The 23999-nt window shown below is 34.7% G+C and overlaps 2 protein-coding genes across 2 annotated transcripts; one reads left to right on the top strand and one right to left on the bottom strand.

Moving 5' to 3' along the window:
• The first annotated feature begins 1024 nt into the window (after positions 1-1024).
• On the top strand, positions 1025-5001 carry LOC117327636. The gene is made up of 2 exons (XM_033884699.1): positions 1025-1152; positions 3869-5001. Exon 2 carries the CDS (start codon positions 3894-3896, stop codon positions 4647-4649), a length of 756 nt encoding a protein of 251 aa, XP_033740590.1. The 5' UTR covers positions 1025-1152; positions 3869-3893; the 3' UTR covers positions 4650-5001.
• Positions 5002-9510: 4509 nt separating this feature from the next.
• Positions 9511-23445, bottom strand: LOC117328374 (glucose dehydrogenase [FAD, quinone]-like). The gene is made up of 11 exons (XM_033885902.1): positions 23406-23445; positions 18900-19108; positions 18431-18620; positions 17896-18024; positions 17095-17216; positions 16283-16450; positions 15296-15446; positions 14663-14826; positions 13146-13323; positions 12138-12366; positions 9511-11536 (listed from the first exon to the last, which is right to left on the bottom strand). The coding sequence occupies exons 1-11, from the start codon at positions 23443-23445 to the stop codon at positions 11410-11412; spliced, it is 1707 nt and encodes a 568-aa protein (XP_033741793.1). The 3' UTR covers positions 9511-11409.
• Between the last annotated feature and the right edge of the window lie 554 nt (positions 23446-23999).

Here is a 23999-nt window from a genome sequence, read left to right as displayed (position 1 = left end):
ACACATTTTCGTGTAGTCCCTTGCCACCTTCATTGGATCAAGTTCTCGTAGAATCTGAACCCCGTTAACATTTCATTCAACCATACCTATTGCAGTGTTCCTCTAGAATGGTTAGAGAGAGATTGTTATGCTGAAACAAACAGTGATTCTCTTATTTGTTCACTGAAGTTGGATGACCATGCATTAGTCGTGCACTTTTCTGTTTAACCAATATCTATCCAACCAGGGATAATCTTCACACCGTGGTCAACATTTTAGAAATTAGGAAAAATGGGTTCAGAATGTCTTGTATAAGGTAAAGCCCTTCCTGGCTTACATAACAAACATAAGTCTAACAACTACATCTTATACCACAAGCTCTTCTGCTGTGTGTAATGACTGTTGATAAGGGCCGACGAAAACAGTATTGATTAAACAGAAAGATATGTACTATTTGAACTGATTTCAGTTTTGTTTAAACGCATGGCAGGCTGACGGAATGTCGATGTGATGAGTAAACCAAAGATTACACACTGAAGAGTATTGATAACTGTTTAAATCAATATTAATGCAGTGTGACTAATTTTAAAATGTTATTTCTAACTGTAGCTCGATCACGTGGGTCCATTGTCATAATATTACCCCATACAAAGTAAAATTACATAGGTCTACGCACCATCAATGGCACTATGCACAGAGACATATTTTCGGTCGATTACACTCAGCGTGCTGAAACTTATTCAAAATTATTGTTGCTGAAGTCAATCGTTGCTTCGTTTTGTTATTGAAGCGTATTGTTACTATGAGCTTTATTTTCTTTCTATTGTTAACTGTCTAGGTTGTCATTTCACTCAATGCACATGGACAGGTTAAATTAAAGCAGGCGCTGGTGATGTGGTGATGTGTATTATACAATGCCAATGTGTACTTACTGTAGCCTGACCTGTTATACACGGCACAATTTAACATAACCGTTAAATCCGCTCGGTAATTAGAGACCTACGAACCTATATAAGCTTAAATCCTTCAAACAATACATACTGTTGAACACTTGCTGATCGTGTTAGACCTTAGGTTGGCTGAGGATTAGGAGCGATACACCAACGTCATTAACAGGACGAACAGCAATGGAGCCATGACTACATAACTACTCAACGTTCTAAATATTATACGGTACGTGACAATGTTTGTTTTATGATTTAATAACATGGTGATCCAGTTATCTCTATCAGTATTATCTGTTATACGAAACTCATGCCAGGTCATCAATACAATAGTAATATTTAACGGTTTCAACAACTACTTAAATTTTACGTGCAAATGCAGAGTTAAGAATTGAAGGGGCAACTGTTCATACAATGTATGATATTGACAGTCGTTTTGTTGATAACGTGGTATTCAGTGGTAGTTATGATGCCATCTAAGGGTTCGATATCCACATGTATTATTTTCCTCATCGATTATTTAGATATTTTCAGTTTTGGCTTATCATGTTCCTCAATGTGAATATATTATAAATACAAGTCTACCATTATTGTATTTACGGTTTATGGTAAAACAACCATATAAACTAACAAGATAAATTTGTATAGAAAAAATGACAGCCATATAATTCACCATTCAAATCACATGTCCGACCCCATCAGCCAGGATCTTGCTCTTGACGATGTTTAAAATAGGGTCGTTAAAACACCTGCCAACTTTCGTCAAGTGTCTGTGCATTTCAATGACTAATCTCAAACCTTTTTTTCTTTGTAAGTTCAAACTCATCAAACTCCACTTTCAACTTCCAACAATGACACGGGTTTATGCAAATAGCGACTAGTTGGCTTGAAGTGAATTTAATCCGTGAGCGAAATGCGCGCAATATGATGTTTACCTTCATAGCTCTGTCATTTATATCGACCAAATATATAATTTCATGATAATTCCGTGGTGTAATCAAGTCCAATGTAAGGCCCTATCAGCTGATTTATAAATAAAATGTACAGTTCATAGATGTACATCTAGTCTTGTGACTACCTGTATAAAGTTCACAGGCCATAATTGCAGCTCTATCAAGCAAGCCACATAAGGGAGAAATGTTCCATTATCCATTTGGAACCTCGATACTGCCACAGGTTTATCATCATCAAATGTAGTCATCCACATGTAAAGTTTTGATTTACATATAATTACTATGGGTTGGCATACAACAATTTGGATTTTAAAGTTGGGATGAACTAAGAAAAAACCTTTTGCGATCACACAGAAGTTAAATTGTACATACAAAACCTATTGCATTTAACAATCTTGAATAACTACAAACTTATCCCAACATTATACATGTCATGCTAATCGCAATTTTATCTACGCAATGTTTTTTTTTTTTTTTTTTTTTTTTTAAATATTTTTGTACGTAATTATATAAAAGATATATGGAGTAATCCCCCTTATATATGTTTTGTATGTTTTTGACAATTTTCATATTACTTACATGTCTTCTGCATTTCGAATATTTTCAAGCGTTATTGAAAAAGGCAAAAACAGCTGCACATGGTATCCTGTTCATTATTCGCATGAACTTCATTTATTACTAAATTAATATTTAAAGGAATTGGAATCTTATATGCGGCTTTACGTATATCTTTCTACGATCCCTATGCTGATATATACATCTTTCTCTTCCTTATCTTACACTCTACATCCATTTCGCTAGTTTATGTTGGTTTCCACATTATACCATATATAACCTTATATTTACCATTGTATGGCACTGCCACTATATAACCCTACCAATTCAGTTGCGAGGTCACCAGCCTATGAACTGCCAACAGGAAGTGATCTCTGCTACTGGTAAGCGCGGGAAATTTGAATTTGAAAATTTCAAAACAAAAATCGCATGACAAACAAAAAATCGCAGATGGTAAATATAAGAATTGAACGGCTTTCAGTTGGAATTCATAGTCAATATGAATTCCAACTGGACAGAGGCAAATTCAACATGAAGCGCTAGCGCGCTTCATAGAATTTGCATCTGTCCAGTTGGCATTCATATTGACTATGAATGCCAACAGAAAGCCGTTCAATGCTTAAATGCTGATATCTACATGTTACTCTGTAGTGTGATTGACAGTTCTCCTATCCGCCTTATCCTTAGATTATCCTTAGATGTACATTTTACCTAGAAACCCAATGCATAAATCTAATTTTCACTCATGACTTCATACTGAAGTATGTGCGTCACTATTGATATTTACGTACTTCTATGTTATAGAATTGAATATTTTAAAAAGTTTTTTTCTGTCTCAACACTTTGGATATAATATCACGGACGGTATGCGAGTTATTATATATGTTAATCCTTAAATGTGTAAAGGTCAACTATGATTGATCATGGTGTACTTTGAATTACCGAATATAAAAACATATAACATAATCGCTTTTATACAAGTAATCTTGATAATCCTTATTCCAGTATGGTTCTTGGTGTATAATCTATCACGAAATTCATTTAAACATTACCAAGTCTCATTAAAGGGATCTATGACCCTTTAAATGAGGATAGAAATTGAATGTAGATTTTATCTTGTTTCAAATCGTCATATTTGGCAGTTATCACATTGCCTTGCTGTACTTTAAATATATATTAAGCTGTAATGGCTGCTATGGGCAATACTCATGTTCAAATCTATAAGAAGACTGATTAACGAATTTAGTCTGATCACAACCTCATTTTCGACGATTAAATGCAATAACAATCCTTTTGATATGTAATATGGTCTTATCTATGTAATAATTGTAAGTAATGATGTTTTATGTAAACACGCTGGTATATTGCCCAGAATATTGTTGTATTTTGTAACACTGACATTCCAAAAATATTGTATGTTTTCCACTTTTATTTCAGTCTATAATACCCACCGCTTGTAGCGATGTCTGGGTCCCCGGTGACGGTGAAAAAACCACGTCCAAAGAATGACTCGGTGGCGGCCTCTATTAAAAACATTCGAGAGCAAAAAGGTCTCGAGAGACAGCTCACACACATCGAGAAACTATGGCACTTAGAGCTGAAAAATCTAACTCGTGAAAAACTCGAAGTCACATATGAACTTACGCGACTCGAGGAGGAGAAGCAACATCTGGACTATCTGAACGAAGAGGTGGAAGGAAACAACCTCAAGACATACACCGACACCATCAGGGACAAAAACGGACAACAGAAGGAAGAAGATAAACAGATTGATAAGTTTAATTATCAGAATTCCGAGTTGAACAAGGTACAATTAAGACTACCCGATGTTCATAAACCTGTGGATATCTTAAAGGAAAATGGATTACACCAGTCAATGCCGGTAGCAAAGAAACCGAAACTATATAGATCTAATTCTATTCTGAGACACCAGATTCATGCCGAAAACAATGTAAGTTTTCCTACAGAGAGCACAATCACACGGACAGAATCAAAGGAAAATGTGAAGAATATCAATTTACCTGACATTATGTGTTCCGACCAGAGCAAAACAAAGTTTGTGAGGATGATAGAAAAGGATGTGGAGAGATTTATAAGTAGTGAACATAACGTTGCAGAAACGCCCAGTACGCCACGTTCCAAATTTTTCAGGCGAAAAAAGCAGTTGTCGTTTCCTCCTCTCACAACCATGCGTGACCGACGACACACGGTGCTTTAAATAATATATTTTCTGCAAATTTCTTTAATTTGGCTCACAATGAATAATTGTTATCGATGAAAATTTGTTCCAAACAAATCTAACAGTACAACACTGATGCTATTTCTGCGTAATTCATTACAAAATCAGCATCAGTCTGATATATTAATTGAATGACAACTAAGCAATATGGAGCTAGGACTTGTTGTATAACATATGTAGTACTTTTATCGCACGCGTTGTTTGTAGACAGGGGTTTGAAACGTAAAACTGTTATCATTGGTGCCATAATGTGAACAGTGATGTTAAAGTGACAGTTACCTGTATAATATGTTCTGTTTATCTTCGAAATAAATATACTGCACAAAAATAATCAATCGTTTTGAAACACTTCCGATTTGATTAACAGAATTATATTTTTAGTTTTAATGTGGATATATTGAATATTTGATGTAGTTACGAGTGTTACCCTTATGGGACGTCTATACTATTACGAAGCCTTTGTTTTTAAAATGTCCTCACTTGCTTTTCAGTAAAAAAGATCAGATAGTTGTATGATGAAGTCAAATGCATATTGCGTCATACCTTATATACTATTCACTTATGTGTCGGGTATACTGTAATACCAATAGGGGTATATGTTGCGTTGTAAAAAAAATGTTTTCGAGCTAATTGTTCCGAAAAATATCTCAGCTCTCTCTCTCTCTCTCTCTCTCTCTCTCTCTCTCTCTCTCTCTGCCTCTCTGTCTGTCTTTCTTTCTCTCTCCGTCTCTCATTCCCTAGATACTACATTGGATTGTCTCACTACAAGTCAAAAGTACACAAAATATTATATTGTATTGCTTTACTACAAGTCAGTACACCATATATGACATTATAATATATCACTACAAGTCAACAGTACACCACATACGACATTTTAATGCCTCACTACAAGTCAACAGTACTCCAGATATGACATTGACATTTCTCACTACAAGCAAACAGTACACCACATATGACATTACAATTTCTCACTACAAGTCAGTACATCACATATGACATTCGATTTTCTCACTACAAGTCAACAGTACACCAGATATGACGTTATAATTTCACACTACAAGTCAACAGTACACCAGATATGACATTAGAATTTCTCACTAGAAGTCAGTACACCACATATGACATTAGAATGTCTCACTACAAGTCAACAGTACTCCACATATGACATTAGAATTTCACACTACAAGTCAACAGTACACCAGATATGACATTAGAATTTCTCACTACAAGTCAACAGTACTCCACATATGACATTAGAGTTTCACACTACAAGTCAACAGTACTCCACATATGACATTATAATTTCACACTAAAAGTCAACAGTACTCCACATATGACATTAGAATTTCACACTACAAGTCAACAGTACACCAGATATGACATTAGAATTTCTCACTCCAAGTCAACAGTACTCCACATATGACATTAGAATTTCACACTACAAGTCAACAGTACTCCACATATGACATTATAATTTCACACTACAAGTCAGTACACCACATATGACATTAGAATGTCTCACTACAAGTCAACAGTACTCCACATATGACATTAGAATTTCACAATACAGGTCAACAGTACACCAGATATGACATTAGAATTTCTCACTAAAAGTCAACAGTACTCCACATATGACATTATAATTTCACACTACAAGTCAACAGTACACCAGATATGACATTATAATTTCTCACTACAAGTCAACAGTACACCAGATATGACATTAGAATTTCTCACTACAAGTCAACAGTTCACCAGGTATTACACTGCATTGTCACATTACAAGTCAACAGTAAATCAGACACAGCAACTGAATGGTTTATTTACATTGGATGATAGGACTAAGATTTCAACATTGCATGAGTAACACATATGTTCATCAGTACGGGGCGATATCAGGGAGACCTATTTTATAGTATATCATTGACCATTTGACAAGTGCTTATTATTATATAAATATGCAGCTTAAATCTTTAATACGGACATATACTGAAGCGCACAATTCAGTCGTGAAACATGTATCTATATAACATATCGAAAATCAATTCTTCAAGTATAATTCAGTTATGCAGAGTATCACAAATCATTTGAATATTCATCAGCGTAAACTTACATATTCGTTTTTGTGTGTGAATTAATGGAACTGTACATTGACATGTGCAAATCGTATAAAGAGCCTATTATCCGCGTCCTCCTTACATCCTACACAGTATTATACTTACGATCTGGTGAGATTAAAAGATCAGGATAGGATTAACATATTATTGAAAAGCTTTAATTGTTATATACGATATGCAACGACTCTGGGTATTATATATTGTTTATAACCTGGCAATTTATGTATAATCAAAATAATCTACACGTGTCAAGAGAGGATAAGATTTGAATTAAAACAATTGATTAAAATAAGCCTTTAGTTTCTACAGTATGCCGCTATGGTAGGGACGCCTGACGGGAGCGGTATAAGAAGTTATTATGCTTTGTTATAATGGGTAGCGAGAAAGTTTTCTCCTCCTGAAGTGGCGGTCTGGTAGTTTATTACATTCATGGATTAAAAGCCAAAAACAAAAAGAAGAAAAAAGATCGTTTAAAAAGTATACGAAGGACAATTTGAAATAGAGAAAACTGGAGATGACGCTCTCGTTTTCGAACAAGTTTTAAGCACATTCTTTATATCGACTATTTATACAATAACATTTATAACTTTAATGTCAATATCTTGTCTGATATTACTCTTTGTTAAAAAGAAGCCAAAATTCTTTGATAGGGATAATATTGCATAGCAAATGGATCACAATAACTCTCAGTTTCCCACAGGGCCTATTGTAACTTCTCATTTGTACAGAAGATACATAACAAAGAAAGGGGATTCAACTCATTTAACAAACAGAAATATGAACAAACCCATAGCTGTGTAATTCCCCTTAAGCGTTATCACCACACATTATAGGTTACCAAAAATGCCGAACTGCTTGAACTACATTGTGTTTTAATTTGCCAATGCCGATGGATACTTTTTTGTTTTATATAAGTATTGAGAGCTTCCTAATAGAATTGCACAGTTACAACACTGATATTATATACATGATAGCAAATGATAGCAAGAATGATACATTCATCGTACTTTGGAGAAGCCATTGAACGTTTACCGAATTTAGTTATTTCATTAAGGAAAAGGAGAGTAACATGTTTAATGTTGCAAAGAAAAGAAAACTGTTACTTAAACGATTCATCCATGTCGTTATTTATATGCCCCAAATGCAGCCAACTCGACATTACCAATGGTGTTTGTAACATTATCCCTTGCCCTGCCCACCGAAAACGGTCATGTACACTTTGGAGTTACCTCACTTTGATTACACGTAAAGCTCATGTTTGGGGAAACAAGTTACGATTCATTCTAGTCGAATCCATTTGCACATACATCATGATTTGGAAACACGGCATTGATTGTTGTTTATCCGAGTATGTGATTTCATTAGATTGTACAGCCTGACTAAAGTAAATTAGTTGATGAACCCATTTTCAAATAAACCTCCCTCAATCGTTAGCTGCAAACTATTTTATAGAAGATATTGCAAGGAAACATTTAAATACACGTAATTCATGTGTTGAAATCAATCTAAATACGCATTGATTGTTACACACAAACAAGATACTAGCATCTAAGAATTGGTGATAGATTTACAAGACGCGAAATGAATTATACCGCATTATACCACATTTAGTCAGTAGGACTGGTCAGTGATACTGAGGGACTAACGTTTACGAAGTTTTGTTATACGATATACGACGTTATAAACTCATATGTGAAAATATAACACTAAGTAATCAAAAATCAAGGTGTTCTGTTTACTAGCTTGTATATTTGTGGCCCGTTCTAAGACGGCGAAGGGGTAGTCTCGTCTCGGAGTCTGTCTGTATACCATGGCATTCACTGATATGCTCTTTAGTGTAATTTTTTTTTCAATATTTCTACAAAAAGACAAATAAAAAAAAACGTATTTTGTCATGATGCGTGATGTCATTTTGTTTACATCCTCCCGAGTATTGTACAATGAAAACATTTATAAGTTCGTCATAGGAATGCAACAGCTGGGTTATACATCCTCCTCCCCAATCCCTGGAAAACTCAATAAATCTACAAACCCAAGATATTCTATCACTGTCCCTCTTGTACAACTGTACAATTATTTGTATTTTCTCACCATACCATAGTTACCTCCATTTTTCACGTTGATTATAACTCTGTGCATTTCCTTTTTCATCACACTTATTCATCTACCTAATTCATCTACTCTGCATCCATCCTTTTCTCTTCTATGAGCAGACAATCAAATTATAGTAAAATGTCGGAAAGACAATAGCTTCTGTTTGTACATAGAAATAATTCAGAGGTACTAAGCTGAAGGAACGGATATGGTTATTGAAAAGAATAACAAAACATGCAGCTGCACGGTTTTTACCTGACTTGTTCTAAATAAATCCATCATGCGCTATAAATTTCCGCTATTTCAAACTGAACATTACTCATCATGCCGCTAGACACCGAATATAGTCGGTGCGACGAAATGTAAGCTGTAAACAAGTAACTAGTTTACTAGTATATCTGGGTCTGAAGAAGCGGGTAGTTGGTAATTTTTTCACAGATCCTGTGTTTCTTCTTCTTGCGTTATCCCTACGTGAATGTTGGCAGTTACGAGGCCTGGATGATGCGCACAGGGAGGAACAGTTCAAAAGAATACCTGGGTTATAATTACAATCAAATCTAATGTTAACACAATATGTCTAACATCCTTTCTTTTATTTTCCTTCCTGAACTATGGTACACTTTACACCTTCCCCAGAGGGCAACTTAAAATCTGGGGTGCACCACGAGGACTTCCAACAACTTAAACTGTTTGTTTCCGCTACATCCGGGACAACAGCAGAAACTTGTCTCAATCACAGGGGCTCGGTTTCGGGTTTTTGAGTAACATATGACATCAGTAAACAACCACAACTTTATAAATTAAGTATTCGTATACATTCTAAAACCTTATAAAAAAATCGGGGTTATCGATGTATAAAAATGTATGCATCGATAACCCCGGTTTTTTTAGACCACAGTCAATGGCTATAAAGTTGGTCAGGAACTTATGAGGAAAAGTCCAATGCTTCTTTCGTGTTTATACCCCCCAAACTGTGATAGTCGGTATACTGGAATCGGAGTATATGTCCATCTGTCTATAGCAGGATTATAACTACAATTATTTGTGATCCTATACATTTCAGCAAATGCAAAAAAAAGTGTTACAATTCTCCTGTCAGTTATAACCTCTTAATTATGATTGTAAACTGAATGTGTTTTATTAAGACTTGCTCCGCTAAATTCAAATACTAGATTATCTTCCCCTAATTTGAGACCAAAATCAAGCTCAATGGTACTTATAAATATGATATTCTTAAGACGGAGCCAGTACTCACTGATGGGTTGGACATACACTGATATTTTGATTTCTTTATTGTTATGCGAGTTGTGCCCCCTTTTCCTATGCTTAGCCAGCGAATACCACTTACAATATGGCAGTTACTTGCTTTTGATTATATTATTTTAGATATGGATAAATAGGCAAGTATGATCCCTTCTCTTATGAATTTAGACAATTTGTAATCTGACGTTGTGGACTTTTACGTACTCTTTTGACCCTTTCAAACTTATCAACAAGGGTTAGAACCAAGGTTGGAATCACGATGGATTTATAGCAACGGGTTCATCGGCAATCCTGGCGACAATTCTAGTTACTTTCTGGCATATTGTAACTCTGACTAGATCTAGATTATTTCAAGTTACACATATATTTTGTTTTGATTTACAATATATTGATTATCGAGGAAGTTGTGCTTCCATTCATCACCACTTCTAATTATATGAATATATATGTCCATTACTTTATACATTTATTATCAGAGCCCTTTACAAATTCTAAAAAAAAAAATCGAATGGTGTATTTATATGTTTAGAGTAGTGAATATAACTTGTAAAATCTTCCTATCAAAACAGGTGATAAATCAGATATCACCACACACTATTACTTATACAAATATTTAATTACAATGAACTTGTTTATATACAAAGTCAATACTTAAACCACAATCGAGATACTTTACGGGGTGTAAGAATCAAAATTAGTCCCGTTAGTGCTAGTAATATTTTGGTTAGAATCTAACATGGTATGGTTAAGGTATGTACAATATACCAAGTACTGGTTAACAGCACATCATCAACTTCACCTGGTAAACATATTACTTTATCAATGGATTTAACAGAAACGTGTCCTTCGTGTTGTGTTTGTTAACACTGCCTATTGAATCACCTGAGTTGGGTTGAATTAATATTCAATATATACAATGAACAATGGAAATTATTATGATATGCAGAAAGCTATGAAACGTCAGTAATAAATACTTTTATGTTCCCCATAAACTACTAATTGAACACAGCAACGTTCAGGTGTGTATTCTACAATAACATTATTATAATTATATCAAAACAAATACAGCATGCCTTAAGCTTTTTTGAAATGGGATCTCAGTGCAACTCTCTAACACATTTACATTTTATGTTACAATAAGACAACGTCTACTAGGACAGGCAGTGGAAAAATCGATATGTTTGTGATACATGTTTTGCTATATTTTATCCACAGGTTTCATTTCTCAGTAAAATTTCTCTTTGATACATTGGTCTGGTTATCTATTGCTGTAGGATAATATCAGCAGCCTTCTCCCCTATCATTGTCGCCGGACCGTTTGTGTTGCCTGCGGGAACATTTCTCATAACCGAAGCGTCGACGACACGTAGACCGGAAATACCCTTCACTCTGAAAGGTAAAATACTAAACAGTGAACAAGAAGAGCCCGATAAAAATAATATTCAAGACACTATATCTACGGAGATTAGGAGTTAATATCAGTAACAGTACACATTTAATAGAGGATATCGTACATGAATATCAAAGTATCTGTTTTGCCTTGTCATATATTTGTCTGATATGTTTGGTAGAGCACACATTATCTAAGCTTTGCTCGTTAGATATTTCAACATTGAAGTTTCACTCTTTGAGACTTCAGGATGGTGTTTGTTGTATTTTAGTCAAGTTTTAGACAAAAGTGTAGCACGTACCCATTTTAATAAGAATAATTAATAAACATAAAACACAACGAGGTCTTTAAATCGAATTCTTAAAATGTTATCTTTTGTACGTTGACATGATCAATATTAACTTATTTACAATAGACATAAATGTAGAATGATAACATTATACGAGTTTTACATATTTTTTGCTCCTCTAACGTTAGATAAAAATCATCCTCATTTTTCCTCAATGCTAATTTAATCAATCCCTGCATAAAATCGACAAAAGCTAGATTCCAATCGTACTTATGTACTATGAAACAATATCTGTATAAAGGGATCATTACCTTAGCTTGGTATCCACTACAGAAGTCTTGTCGTCTTTAGCCCCCATTCTGCATGTTGAAGTAGGATGGAAGACAGTCAATGTGTATTGCCTGACATAACAATCCCAAAAACTGTCGGAGCGAAACTCGTGTTGAGAACACAGGTGATAGAAAGGTGATTTGAAGTTGACATCTATACCAATAGATCTCATTGTCTCTGTGTCAACTAACCTCTCCACAAAGCGTGTTCCTACGGGAAATAAATTCATATTAATGGAAGACCAACACAGAATACCGATATAATAAAAAAAAAATCGACAAAGCTAGGGATATATGAACAAAACATATCTGACACCCGCCACTCAATCTAGATCAAATCCGGGTTATTCTCAACAGGAAACACACGGTGGTGACAAAAACGGAACCATTAAAAATTCAACAAGCATCGAATACGGTTGACTTGATATCGCACAAGGAAATGGAATATTTCCAAATGAAATCACAATGACAACCACCAATTTTCTTAGGGATATTCATCAACATGCATCCCTCGTATCCCTTCGTATGTTGTTATTTTTTCGCCAGTAGTCGACATCTAGCATATAAATCGTGATAATGGAGAGAGGCCTTTGAATATAAAATTAACTGGGACAAGTAAACACCGGTAGGGAATAAAGAGATCTTAAAATCTAGAAAGTTCATTCATTGAACCTTGATTTTGATGTAAGTAATTAAGACTTAATATTCCTCTGCCGGGCATAAACAAATCATTAAATAAACATTACAATGAAAACTGATCAGTTTATTGTTTTAAAAAAATTGTTATCTAGAATCATCAAATAAAACTATATTGATATTAGTTTAAGATTGTTACTGACGCATACACGTCCACTTTAATAACGCCTTATAAACCGTATTCAAAACATTAAAAGCCACTGTAACTGCAAACTTCCACCAAGACGTTTGTCCAATGTATCTCTCTCACATTAGAAGACTTTATTCCCAGCCCTCCGTCATAAATATATTTACCCGCAACGAGCATTTTAGCATCATCCGGATGTTCTAAGTAGTGTGGATCGATTACTGGGTAGTCAAATGGATCGGTGCTCTTCAGTCTGATTGTTCCTCTACTTTTGGGGTGTAGAAGTACTGGGTAGATGGTAATGGACATCGCATCCTCACGTAGAGTGAAAATTTTATCGTCAACCTGTATGTTATCAATATATATGGTACATATATCACAAAAAATTTGAGATCAGATACGTTTTTATAATCAGTTTAAATAACTACACGTAAGTACACAAAAAATTAAGTTAATTTTCTTGCGATTTGTCTTGTTTCGGGATTTGCTTTTTTTTTTTTTCTCTTTTTTTTTTTTTTTTTTTCTTTTTTTTGCACTCAGAGTACTTGAGAAATGGTTTTCAGTCTGCAAATTTTTGAAATCTTTGACCACATTATTGTTTCAAGTAAGCAAATGTGCATACATACACACACGTATTCATACATACATACATACATACATACATACATACATACATACATACATACATATATGAATACATGCATACATACATACATTCACACAAACATACATACATTCACACATACATACATACATACATACATACATACATACATACATACATACATACAAACATACATACATGTAAATACATACATACATACATACATACATACATACATACATACATACAAACATACATACATGTTAATACATACATACATACATACATACATACATACATACATACATACATACATACATACATAAATACATACATACATACATACATACATACATACATACATAAGGATAATTTGCTCTCTGGTTTTTCATCCTCAATAATCATCACAGTGCATAAGTTATTGTTTTATTTAATAATGAAAGCAATCACTTAAAGATTACATTTTCTTTTCATGTATGAAAGATTGTCTTATGCATGCCTGTTATATAATAATATAAAGTCCATTGTATAAAACATAACAGGCAATGCAATGCAACAAAAGAAATATAGAAATATTTTATATTATATTTTCATACATTAGAGTTACAATATTAACAGGAATTATTTTCTTCTGTTTCGATTTGCAATAACACCAAAGCTCATTTTTTAGCTGTCTTCTGAATTTTAATTGCTTTTTTAATATATCTTATTATATAATTTTAGATACCAATCATTCCGGTATACCAATTTTTTGTCTTCCTTAGTAATAGTATATGCAGCATTACACACACGTTAACGAAAAACATATGAATTCACATAGGTAACAACAGTAGCATTTATTGATCTCTAGGAAACATGGAAATAGTAATTCACTTTATTTATTACAAAAGCAATAATATTTCGTTCATGTTATTGGTGGATTAGCTTTTCATGGTTTCTTATAACTCATATTTGATAAAATGGTCTAGGTGAATTTAGTGATATGATTCAACTCGCAAGTGATATAAAACTTTTCACCAGTTAAACTTAAAAGGCAACGCTGCCTCCACGATCTTATAAAACGAATTTCAGTAGATTTACCTCATCTCTGAAATTAAAATTGACTGCACCTTTCATGCTAGGAGGGAACAAATGTGCACTGTGAAAAAGCAGCTGGATGTCGGAGGTCCTCCCCGCGTCTTTTGTTAAGTTAAAGTCGTCATAGAAAAACGCCACTCCATCCGAAAGTGGACCGGACATATATCCTAAAACGGTAGGGTAGAACCAAGCATAGGATCAATCTGATCTACATATTTGAAAAAAAAAAGTCTTCTAAACTCCAATCGTGAAAGCTGAAATTGTTTTGATCATTCCGAGTAATTTAACTCATTTGACATCTGGTATCAAGTTCCAGTTGCGTGCTCGCTGTTAAAAACATCTAGCAACGCTTTCATCAATATTCCTTAACTTATACATTTCTATAAAAAAAAGTCTTACCAAATTTAAGGAAAGTTTCTTAGCCAATATTATTTCCTAAAGTCTAATTATGTTTTCCTGAACAGAATGTTTAGCAAAGGAATTTTCTTAAGTAATGAAGTATTGATGAAACTTGGGCCAGAATTTCTGAAAAGTGTATAAGACCTTATGGATGTCAGTTAGCTATTTTTGTGGTTGAAAAGAACTCATAAAAATACGACTATACAAATAACTTGTCACCACGAAATAAAATCTCACCTGTTCCTAGGAAATCGTACTGCAGACGGGTCCACCATGATGTCAGTTTCGCTAGATTGATTGGGCCGGTAATATTGACAGGGAACGGCATAGGAACTAGTATGTGGTCCTGTAAGTTTTCTCCTACTGGGAGATCAGCTTCAACTGTAATCTAGAACGACCCAATACATATCTGATTCAACTGTAATCTAGAACGACCAAATATATATTTGACTCAACTGTAATCTAGAACGACCCAATACATATCTGATTCAACTGTAATTAGAACGGCCCAATACATATCTGATTCAACTGTAATCTAGAACGGCCCAATACATATCTGATTCAACTGTAATTAGAACGGCCCAATACATATCTGATTCAACTGTAATTAGAACGGCCCAATGCATATCTGATTCAACTGTAATTAGAACGGCCCAATGCATATCTGATTCAACTGTAATTAGAACGGCCCAATACATATCTGGTTCAACTGTAATTAGAACGGCCCAATGCATATCTGATTCAACTGTAATTAGAACGGCACAATACATAACTGATTTAACTGTAATCTAGAGCGGCACAATACATATCTGATTCAACTGTAATCTAGAGCGGCACAATACATATCTGATTCAACTGTAATATAGAACGGCCCAATACATATCTGATTCAACTGTAATCTAGAACGGCCCAATACATACATGTATTTGATTCAACGCTGATCATACTGACAGTTTAGTCTTTACACACGGTGGTACCTTATTCATGTAGGAACAGGTTTATCTTGGTTGAACTTCAGATCTACAACTAATTGATAAAGAGGTAGAATAATCTTTGATTATACTTATGTACCGCTAGATTTGGTATCAGAAGCATGGCAGACGAAAACGCTATTAGCAAACGTTTGAACGGTGTTCAACATAAACCGCGTCTTACAATTAAATATTCGGAACATTAGATATTATTACAATTCAAAATTTGCCTTTAAATTTACGACTTACGTACCCCAAATTTCTTCAGGTGTTCTTTTGGTCCGACACCAGACAACATCAATAACTGCGGGGAATTGATACTGCCTGCAGATAAAATAACTTCCTTCCGCGCGAATGCTTTGTGTTTCCTTCCATTTTTAATGTATTCAATTCCAATCGCCCTCTTCTTCTTTATTATGACCTGTATAAGCATATAAACTACAAGACAAAACAACTACCATCTGACATGTAAAATATACATATTTTTTGTCGGACATTTACTATGATCTAAAATTTTATATCACTGCATTTAACAAATCAACTACAGCTCTACTTTCTCTAATATGATTTTTTTTTTATAAAATAACTGTTACATGTAAGTATATTTTGATTATTTGTTTAGGTCTTTTGCACAAACCTTCGGCTGTGGAGGACTGTTCAGTGACGCGGTTGATAATACATGTAGACATGCACTTACCGTTCTGATGAAGTTCAAGATTGAAATTATAAGATACATTACTTTTTTAGTGTTTTCGAGCGCTTCCAAGGCATCAATACTTATAACCCCTTAACATCACTGACGAGTCATAGAAGGAAAAATAGTTGTAATGTGTCCCTAACCCAATTGACGAGTCATCGAAGGAGGAACCAACTTTATCGTGTCCTTAACACCATTGACGAGCCATAGAAGGAGGAAATAGCTGTATCGTGTCCTTAACACCATTGACGAGCCATAGAAGGACAAAACAACTCTATGTTGCAGTTTGAATCATTTCGTTTCTGTTGGGTCTGATTCACATCTTTGAAGTTGTTATTGTGTATTTTGTACAATTTTAGGATAATTACTTTTGTTGTGTGGGAATTGGGGCTGACATGCAGATTACGTCTTCCAATATGAGGTTTCACAAAGGCCCTATAATTGTCCCAGCGCTCGCCATGTTTTATGTTTGACTGCATCCAGGAAAACCCTAAAATAAACTTAAAACTTTAAACCTAAAGTATGCTTATTGACAGAACATCATTGGTTTTATTCTGGATACTTAACATCCCTATACTAACCAAATGACAGAATAGCTATGTTGTTATTCTGGAAACATTACAACCCAGTATCATTTTCTTGACAGAACATGTTCATAAACGTGCGGTTTCCTTGTACCAATACATGACGCTGTCAGAAACATTATACAATTAATATTATTATTATATTCCATATAGACATACATAACTGAATGTCTCTTTGTAAGGCTACATTATTGCTGCTATAGTCCATGTTATACAAAATGACACACAACCTACATTATTCAAGCTCAGCATTTTTTATTTTTATACCCCCCCCCCCCCCCCCCCCCCTAAAAAAAAACCCACGTGTACAACAGACCAGATTTCTTCATACTCTTACCAAACACTTCATTCCAGATCTACATGTACCTGTTGACCAAACACTTCATAAGAGATAATTTCAGGACCTGCCATGAAATCCGAACACATTAGAGGAATCCAATAGTCACTAAAAGTATAATTCTACAATCCATACATCTTCATCATAGACATCGCTCCGTGAGGACAGACATACTTTTAGTCTTTTCATCTATGTTAGACAGTGACATAGCCATCAGCAAATCAAAACTTGATAACAAGGACCCTTACCAATCTGATCTTTTCCGTTGCAGTCTACGACGTTGTAGCCCAGATCCTTCCCCGCTTTCAAATACAGTTCCTGCATTGGGGTTGTGTTAGGACGGGTTATTGGCATAGGGCCACCCGTTCCTCTATAATCTTGCGTCGAGATAAATACACAGAAAGTGTCAATAGTGTTTTAATGTCAGAAACGATTAGCCGTTTTGTCTAGATTAGAACATCAGTCTGCAGTTTATGTTACAGGGATATTATCGATAGAGTTATGCACTATACAATTTAGTTATACCTTAAATAACTATTAGCAGAATATTTAGGAAATTTAAGTCTGTGATTTGAATTTGTATTATATTCTAGGTAGATATATAGGTCTTAGAGGAAGCAGAAATCCTGAATTAACATTTATATGACTAGGGGTTGTTATACGCGGACGTTTTAAGTTTATATTTCATTCTATTATTCAATTTCGAATTTAACGTCTGATAAAATCAAATTGAGCAACTGTTAATATTTCGTATCATTAGGTTCAGAAAATTGCAACAAATACCTGAATTCTGGAACTCCTCAGCTAAAACGTCCTCAAACTTGTGGAAGTACGGGAGGACATCATTATAACTCCAGCCGTCACATCCTTCCTCTGCCCAGCTATCGTAGTCGTGTCGATTACCTCGCACAAATGCTAACCAGTTGATCGAACTACATCCACCGAGAACCTTTCCGCGTGGCCAATTGCTCCTCTGTAAAGCATAATTCATTCTTCATGATCTGAATCTGTAAGATATTATGAACTGGAACATTTATTGTGATGCGTCAATGTTATCCGGCTATTGAGTGCACATCAAATTACTTACACCTGTTAACAGGTTGATCTCCAAATAGGAGTGAGATTTATGTCTTGAGATAACAGTAATTTAATCTACCCTTTACATGTTCAGATAAATGTACACTTTTTTGTACTTATAATTATTTATACTTGGTATATCTATACATGCATATCAGATGTAATAAGGATGTACATGATGTTTCTGGGCTAAACATGCGTGTTTCTGTGGCTCAGTATAATAATTCCAGTCCTGTTCCGAATTCAGTATCAGCATGGCTTCCACTGGAACCCGGATGTGAGGGTTTTCGTCTTCGGAACCTCCAGCCTCCATCAAAAGCACGTCATTGGTTTGATCCTCTGATAGACGACCAGCGAGGACAGATCCAGATGATCCTGCTCCAACTTTTTTGAAAAAAAAAACAAAACAATTCTTTCATTGCATTGTTGTTTTGAAATGATGAAATTCTTTAATGAGCTATCAATAATACTCTAAACAAATCACCAAAAGTCTTGATTTTTAGGAATATCCTTTGGCTGAATCAGTAGATTTTATACTATCAATTCACCAGTGACTATGAATATTGTCGGATTTAATTAATCTATTTTGTATTATATGTTTTTCAAAGTCCTGAATTCCAACTTCGAAAACAGAGACTATTTTTATATTCTAAATATATGCCGTTATGTCTGAGAATAATAATAATGATTTAACAGTAAGTTGACAGCATCCTTTATTGATACTGCTCAATCGAATTAATATATTTGATCAGTTAAAATGTTTGAAAAAAAATCGTCTAAATTGCTAGAACGTCTTTTTGCCCAAACTACCCTTTCTTTTTACGAAATAGAAAAGTTGTTTTGTATTATCAAGGCGAAAATCAGAATTGAACGTTTTCCGATAAAAATCCTTATGCATATTATCAAATATTCGTTTATCTTTAAGCGCGATCTTCCTTTTTTCGTTTTTAAACTCAAGTACTAAAGCTAAAGTTACTGAAATAGTCGCATGTGTGTTTTGGGACAGAGATATGATGTTTGTTGTGTATCCGATATATGGTGGCATATTTCGGGTAACGTAGCTATTATATTAGATAACATGGGGAGGGGAAAATAGGTCGCATATGAGAATAAGTCGATTCATTCTCGCTTAGGCAGGTGTGACTATAGTTAGTACTAACATGAATTAATGTGTACTTATATGAGATGTAGTGGTTATTTACCGATGATGTAGTCGTAAGTTTCGTTCAGTGTCACAGGGAACACTTGGTCACGGTGTCCAGTAGAATACATATACAAAATGGCGGCCAAAACAGTGAAGCATGCCGTGTTTTTAAATCTGTCCATATCTGTAACAATCAAAATTGCGGCTTTTCAATTATGTTATTGTAATTTATGTCCGTATGCATAAAACATATGCATTAATGTTTGCATCATTATTTCATTATTATGAACAGCATTTCAACAAAATCGTCATTGAAAGTCATCATATGAAATCCACTTATACATAAGACGCTAGGCGTTTATTTCTTATAGTTAATGTTGGCGCAAATGTGGCCTACTTTGGGTGGTCGGGTGGCACAGTAGTAACGCACTTATCTTTCACCTAAGCGGCAGAAATTTGATTAGATCATGGACAAAAGACGTGATTTATCCGAGTTATTTCGCGATTGTAGAAAACATTAAGTTGACAGTTTATAAATCTGGGTCAACATATCAAATGAATGATCTAAAAAGTTGTCGTACATAGATTCCTTTAGCAATTAGCCCGATTATTCCAAAGTGTATATTTATAAATAACATAATGAGTTACAATGACGAAGCTTATCATGGTACCAATATCTAATTTTCATTCGTGAAAAGGAAGTTTTCATTCGATTAATTCAAAATACAATGTAGTACAATGCCTACAATACGGAAAGTAACATACAACGAAAAAGAGTGACGTTGTCACTGCAATCGAACGAGTAATAATTTGAGTACTCACCTTTTTCAAAGTAGGGAACACTTAAGATAAAAATCGGTAAACAATGGTTTCGAACGTTACCGTCTCATACCATAATGAATGAGTCTATCCGTATCGTTTATGTCTCTCAGGGAGACCGATGACAGTAACGCCGTATCATCGTCTTATATGACGTACACGTACGTGTGTAGAAATAGGACATTAATGCATACCCTACAGTTATATATGTCACTTCACGGTTCAAAGCCGGCGACTACATGACTTGAAACCTCATTATTTTATCTAAGTCACCACCCCTACAACTTGTAACACAATTCCTTTAAATGGCACACACGTCTCATCATTCCAGCTGTCGCCTAGCATGTGAATACTCGACCCTTATTTAACCATGCAGCTTTCGCAATTGTGTGTAATGTTCAGACTGGTTGCCCCGTGTGTGTGATTATATGAACGATTGTTATACATTGTCAATTTAAAACGTGCTGAGGTTGAGTTGGCACGCCATAATGCTGGCTTGACATGTCATTATGTTGGGTCAGTATGTCATTATGTATGATTGAACAGAACAAAAAAATCATTATGTTTTTAAATAAATACACCATTTAATCATTTTCCGTCAGTTTTCACAACCGGATTTCAATTTTCGGCGTCCAACCTTATCTGGATGTTTTCGTCGGTCCTCGTGTTCTCGAATGATCGGGTGACCTACTAAAGACTACCTTAACTCTTGGTCGGTAAATATGACCAGAGCACCCGATTAACGTTTTTTTTTTTTTTTTTTTTTAGCAATAAACATAATATAGTAAATCGTAGTTAGAAAGTGGAGAAAAGTGTTGTTTATCCTTCTATCTATTCACGTAGAGTTATTTATTGGCGTTAAAAACTGGCATTATTTTACAAACATTGGATAATTTTTGTAGGTATCACTATGTCGGCTTCGGCGGCGGGGTCGTCCGCATAGAGGTATCCGTGCAATAACTCGGGTTCGCTTAGGCCGATCGAACTCTTTAGTTTTAACTCTTTTAGTCTTTAATTTAATAGAGATCTTCCATTCCAAAGGTGCTTGTTTGGGATTGCTTTCCAGATCCGAAGGTCAAAGTTCAAGGTCATTGTTACTCAAAATAGAAAATTCGTTTCCGTGCGATAAATCAAGTGTCCTTGGACCGATCAAACTCAGACTTCATGCAGCTCTTCTTTACCAAATGTGCTTTTTTGGGATTGCTTTCCAGGTCTGAAGGTTAAAGGACAAGGTCACTGTTAATAAAAGATAGAAAAATTGTTTCAGTGTGATAACCCGAGTTCCCTTGGAACGATCAAACTCAAACTTCATGCATATATTCCTTTCTAAGTGTTTGTTTGGGTTGTTTTTTAGGCCCGAAGATCAAAGGTAAAGCGCGCTATTACAAAAACATTCGTTTCCGTGTGAACTCTTGTAATCTCCCAACGTTCTGCGCAGGCGACACATCGACTTCGGTTGAATTCTTGATTTTATAGCAAGGCTCTGACTATCCTCCGCCCCAAGCAGTTTATTAAAGAGGAAAGATAGTTATTCGGACAGTCACTATGGTATGGCATTGCATTCACCTGAGGTGTCTGTTTCTCTGGCTGTTCTACATTTCGTGTAAGGATCCTGCATCTTAACAAATATTTTATACACAAAAGTAACAATTTACATTTTCATTATATGGACTTAAATATAAGAATCACAACCTAGTTAAATATTCATATAAAAATCGTTCCATTGTTATTAAATGTAAGCTAATATCGCTTTAAAACTCGATGCTCCGGTGAGGTAGGATGACCTGTTTTTAGTTTGACAGTCTAGATTGCATTGTGTACCTGCGTGGTGCATACAGGTGTATACGAATGACATACTAGGTGCGTGACATCGTTTCGTTAATAAAATACCTGTAACTGTATACCATTAGCCTATATATGTGGCACCCTGTTAAATAATGTATTTATGCGTTTTATATTTGTCTGTCGGTTATTTGCGTTTTCCGTAACCGCGTAAGCGCGGGTATACTTTCGTTTCGTTTGTATGTACCGTTGTTATAGTGGGCCCCGAATAGGTATACTATTGTTATGTATAAGTGTCGTATATGTATGGACAATGACTGACCGCTTGACCCGTGACATGCGCTGTCTAATTCTTTCTTCCTTTTCCCGCCTAATCTTTCTTTCCTTTCTTACTTCTTATTTGGGATTTGAACAGAGCAGATCTATATATGTAAGTCTTGGTCAAAGTCGTTTTTATTTGATATCAAAGTATTACGATAATGTATAGCATATTTATAATAAGCTATATAGTATTTAACCTTTTATTTTCTTGTGAGAAAGATACCTAATATATTCAGTGTTATTTTATCAATGTGTGATTGTTTAGGTGCGTTCGATTGTAATGGTTATCGTGTACATGTATCGTATAGTTATATCTGTTATTCGTATATTTTAGGGACTACAATTCCAGTTAATAAATAGTATTTGGAATGACTTAACCTGGTTGTTTGGTCTGTTGGTTCGACGGAGAGAACCCCCCTATGACAATTCTACATATATACAAACAGTGGTTGTTCGTAAGTCTTTCCTTAGCTTGTACCTCATGAGGACATTTTGATGTTTACTTAAAAGTGTCTGTGTGGCGATTCTTGGCAACCCCAGGCTAAAGGATACTGTAAATTTTATGTTTACAGTAGTTGCTTATATCGTTTAAAGAAGGCAATTTAATTGTGTTACCTTTGATGAGTCTCTGCATTTTTATTGTTTTATGAGTCATGGTTATGATTCTAGTGTATATGATAATTTTTTATTGCCATCCTTTTGGTGGCCATTTTCAATCACACATGTTTCTGTTGCCTCTCGCTTAAGCTTTTGTTCGACAACATCTTTACATGTAATACCAAAGTATGAGTAGCAGTGAACTTGATTTTTAATTGCTAAATACCTGTATTTTTAGTGAGGAATCATTAAAATATTATTATATCGGTTATTAGATTGCTTTTATTTCATTGGCTCTATACAGTAATATTTTCCTGTTTCTTTCTCGAAATTACCAGTTAGTATTTTCGAGTTAAAAGTAAATAAATTGAAGTTACTACTATATTTTCAAATATTGGTATCAATGTATTTCATTTTTCTTCGTTCGACGTAATGACATTGTCATTTCCCTCTCCTATCGTCTGTATAACTTTTTTGTTTTGTTTTGTTGGTTTTTTACGGAGAAACAATCCCATCTAGCAAGTAACAGTAACTTCAATCCTGATCGTAGAATTAGTTAAATGTTTAAAGGGTAGGTGGTGGCAAGTGCACAAAGTGTCATGTTAATCGAAA

The sequence above is a fragment of the Pecten maximus genome, chromosome 5, assembly GCF_902652985.1.
Source record: "Pecten maximus chromosome 5, xPecMax1.1, whole genome shotgun sequence".
Taxonomy (NCBI): Eukaryota; Metazoa; Mollusca; class Bivalvia; order Pectinida; family Pectinidae; genus Pecten; species Pecten maximus.
This window is presented reverse-complemented; position numbering and strand designations above follow the sequence as displayed.